At 36.4% G+C, this 4,241-nt stretch overlaps 1 protein-coding gene across 1 annotated transcript; it reads left to right on the top strand.

Moving 5' to 3' along the window:
- The first annotated feature begins 1,164 nt into the window (after positions 1-1,164).
- LOC138891163 (secreted RxLR effector protein 161-like) lies at positions 1,165-2,254 on the top strand. The gene is made up of 2 exons (XM_070174156.1): positions 1,165-1,287; positions 1,751-2,254. The coding sequence occupies exons 1-2, from the start codon at positions 1,165-1,167 to the stop codon at positions 2,252-2,254; spliced, it is 627 nt and encodes a 208-aa protein (XP_070030257.1).
- Positions 2,255-4,241: the final 1,987 nt, after the last annotated feature.

Here is a 4,241-nt window from a genome sequence, read left to right as displayed (position 1 = left end):
TTGGTGTCGCACCCCCTTTTTTCCCTGTTTATGCAATCGGGAGATCGGGTTTATGACATTTGGTATGAGACAACTCATTCTTTTTGTGAACTGGGTTTTGCATTTTTGAAGAGTCTCCACCTAATTATTTAAGGTGCATTAGGACACCTATAATATCTACTCCTAAGCTTGTTTGACAACCAGAGATCGGGTAAGATCTTGAAATTATCCTAAGAGGAAGGTGTTAGGCACCCCCCAGGATCCACTAGTGTGGTTCCCGGCCAGATAGTTTATTGTGAATTTGTACAATTTAGCAAATAGACAAGTATAGGCTCAAATAGTAGGGGGTTTATGTTTAAACACATAAGAGTTTGAAAACAATTAAAGGTGAATTTTGAGAAGAAAAGGTTATAATTTCTACAAATACTTGAAAATATAAAAGAGGAAAAGGGGGGGGGGTCATAGGTTTATTTATAATATGGATCACATTAATGCGATGCCCGGTATGACACTCCTCAGAAGAGGGGATACACGTGGCATTAGCGCACCGGTCATCATATCCATATCTACCCTTCCCACCCCGTTAAGGTATTAAAGCGCAAATTGGTCTCGATGTTTATTGCATGCTACTACCCGTCCCTTCCTATCAGTCCCGGAGGATTTTTAGGACTACTATTCCTAAAAGGGAGGGATATTAGGCTGATTTTAGGTTTTAAAGGTGAAAAAGCTAAGGCGACATACAAACCATATAAGGCTGCACATTAGGAGAAACATATAACAAATAAGAGGCTCATGTATACCTCTTCGAACAAAGAACATATATAGGATGACTTAAACATACATCTAAGGTCTGAATTTAACATACTAAGGTAAGGGAAATTTCAATTGTTGAGGCAGACCAGTTTATTACATAACTTAGATAAGAATTCCGAATCAGGCCAGCCTGCTGGTTGTAGCAATTAACAAATGAGGATTCAATTTTTTTGTTGTTATCACCTAAGGCTTGCCTAAGCATTTAGGAGAGATCCCATAGACATGGTATCTATTCAGAATGAAGTGAAACAGTAACAATTGAAGACGAATGATTTGGATCTTATAGGAATGCTTTCTAAAGCGCGTTAAAGTAAATAGTAAGGTTGTTTAAAACTGATTCAAAGTCAAACTGATTTTAAATTGGTATATAAGATGAAGTACTGGTCAGATGGTACAATAGAAAGGTTCGAAGTCAGGTTGGTTTTGATAGGTTACACTAAGCAGGAGAGTATAGACTTCACAAAAATCTTTTCCCCAGTGGTAAAGATGACTACGGTGAGAACACTGATTGTAGTGCAGTAAAGAATGGGTGGACAATGTTCCAATTATATGTAAGTAATACTTTTCTCCATGGAGATTCGCATAAGGAGGTATATATGAAGATTCCATCTGGACTCATAGTGAAGGATCAATCTTTGGTTTGCAAGCTAAACAAGTCACTATATAACCTGAAGCAAGCAAGCAGATAGTGGTACGAAAAGTTAACTGAAGCATTGTGCTCAAGAGGTTTCAATCACTCCATGACCGATTAATCATTGTTTTACAAGCAGTAAGGAGATTAGGTTGTCAATGTGGCAGTGTATGTAGATGATGTCTTAGTTACAGGAACAGATCAGGAAGAAATATATTAGTTGAAAGTTGTCCTTCATAACAAGTTTAAAATAAAATACTTAGGCAGACTGCATTACTTTTTAGGTCTGGAAATTCTGTATAATCCTGATGGTTGATTATCTCTCAGAGGGAATTTGTTTTAGACTTGTTGAAGGAGTACACTTGTATAGAATATGGTGCCATTTGTTCTCCTCTTGATCCTACTATAAAGTTGAAGGCCAAGGAGGGTACACCATTGGAAGATCCTACTTACTACAGAAAGATGATGGACAAATTAAACTTTCTTACTAACACAAGACTAGACATAGCCTTTGGAGTGCAACACTTGAACCAGTTTATGCAAGAACCTAAGGAACCTCAACTGAAGGCAGCCTATCATGTATTGAGATATCTCAAGGGTGATCCCACTTTGGGAGTCTCTATGTCTAATGATGCAGATTTGTCTGTTAGAGCATATTATGACTCTGATTGGGCTTCATGCCCAGACTCAAGAAGGTCTGTGAGTGGGTACATTGTGCTGCTAGGAAGCAGTCCTCTCAGTTGGATATCTAAAAAGCATGATATTGTTTCACTATCTTCAGCAGAGGCAGAGTACAAGTCACTTAGGAAAGTGGTTGGTGAATTGATCTGATTGAGCAGGCTACTTGCTGAACTAAGAGTTCCTTCCATTCATCCCATTCCAGTGTTTTGTGATAGTTTATTAGCTCTACACATAGCTAGAAATCTTGTATTTCATGAAAGAACAAAACACATCAAAGTTGACTGTCACTTTGTGAGGAAACAACTACAAGAAGGCCTCATCTCCATGCACCACATTGCCACTGATCATCAGCTCATAGGCATCCTTACTAAAGCTCTCACAGGAATCAAACACTCTAGTGTTTTGAGCAAGTTGGTAGTGTTCTCACCACCTCCAACTGGGGGGGGGGTGTTATTGAGATAATATATTGTTATTTAATAGTTGTTAGTTAGTTAGTTATAGAAGTTAATTGGTAGTTATGTTAGTTAGTCTGACAGCTTGTGATAGCTAGCAGCATAGTGGACAGCTTCGTGTGTATATATACAATGCCGGTATCAATGAAAGACTTAAGCTTCATTTCATCAAACATTTCACTCCTTCCTCCTCTCTCTTTTAACGCTGAGTTCTAGAAGCTTCACTACTCCACCATTGCTGGGATGATCGAGCTCATTCCTGTTGATTTTCAGTGTCAATTTGGACATTTTTATTATAAAACACACATATTATCCGTTTAGTAGTTTGGAGCAAACACTAACTGCGAGTAATTTTGTCCTCAATTTGTGCCTCTCGAAAATTCATTACAAGCAAATTTAGTAGTTTCATTTTAAGTTAAAAAATATGAAAATAGCACGGTATAGCCAGTTTTCGGACTGACCATTCAAAAATAGCCAGCGTTTACGAAGTCAATGAAAAATAGCCATTATTTTGTTGCAACAAAGACCGGTCCAGCATAATATACTGGAGTTCGGTGCACCTGTGTATGAACTCCAGCATATTATGCTGGACCGATATACTTTGCTGACTCCAGTATAATATACTGGAGAGTAGAACACCGATGCTCCAAACTCCTGTATATTATACTGGACAATTATACTTGCTGGAACTCCAGTATATTATGCTGGAGTTTTAGTGTACTTATGTTGGAACTCCATCATATTATGCTGGAGTTCCAACATACTTATCCTGGAACTCCAGTATAATATACTGGTGTATTTTCCGAGTTTCGAACAGTATTTTCGCTCAGATTTATATTTACATGAAAAATGGCTAAATTTCGATTACTTTTGAAATTGGGCTATTTTTGAACGACCAGTTATAAATCTGGCTATTTTTGAATTTATCCCTTAATTAAATCACTCTATCTCGGCCCATCCAGCCGCAATTCGCCCTGCCAAAAGACAAGAGAGTTCCACATTACTCGAAAAGGAAAGATTCATTGAACCAACTACCAAGTATATAAAGTTAAGAGTTTAGTTAGTAATAAATGGTGGCATGACAGATTGTGTTTGAGTTTGACGTTTTTAATTGTATATTACTGTCTAAAATTGCATTTGCTATATTTACTATCCCATCTTTTGGGATTCAAAATATGTGCTATTATGATAATTAGGTCTAAGTTATTTCATGTTATGAAACTCGAAATACATAGCAATTCTCTAATATATACCAGCTGGAAGGCATATTTACCAAATTAAATTTGAATTTAGACACATGGAATGTATGATGAATGGAGTAGTATATTACTATTCTAGACAAATAAAAGTTGGATTCTACAACAGCTATAGAAGTTGACCTTAATTAACTTGCACGTTTAATTTGGCACAATGAGTTACTACAGCAAGCTGGAGGCCACTGTAAAAATATTCCAACCATGAATTGAAAGCTCTGAATATATGAATACCATAATTGGAATTGATTCTGATTCTGTTTTTTCTTTTTTTGTTTGTTTTATATGGACCAAACACGTAAGACTATTCTTTATTTTTGTGGAGGTAAGATTTGAACCAGACCTTTATCTACTCTGATACCATATTAAAATATATAATTATTTCATCGAAATAGTTTAAATATAATTATAAAGAACACACTCTTAATTATT

The sequence above is a fragment of the Nicotiana sylvestris genome, chromosome 1, assembly GCF_000393655.2.
Source record: "Nicotiana sylvestris chromosome 1, ASM39365v2, whole genome shotgun sequence".
Taxonomy (NCBI): Eukaryota; Viridiplantae; Streptophyta; class Magnoliopsida; order Solanales; family Solanaceae; genus Nicotiana; species Nicotiana sylvestris.
Note: the sequence above shows the minus strand (reverse complement) of the source record. Positions and strands in the feature narration are given on the sequence as shown.

Coding starts and splice junctions, on each gene's coding strand:
- LOC138891163 (XM_070174156.1), top strand. CDS start 1,165: ATGAAGTACTGGTCAGATGGTACAATAGAAAGGTTCGAAGTCAGGTTG. Junction 1,288..1,750: donor CAGTGGTAAAGATGACTACG/GTGAGAACACTG, acceptor ATTATCTCTCAG/AGGGAATTTGTTTTAGACTT.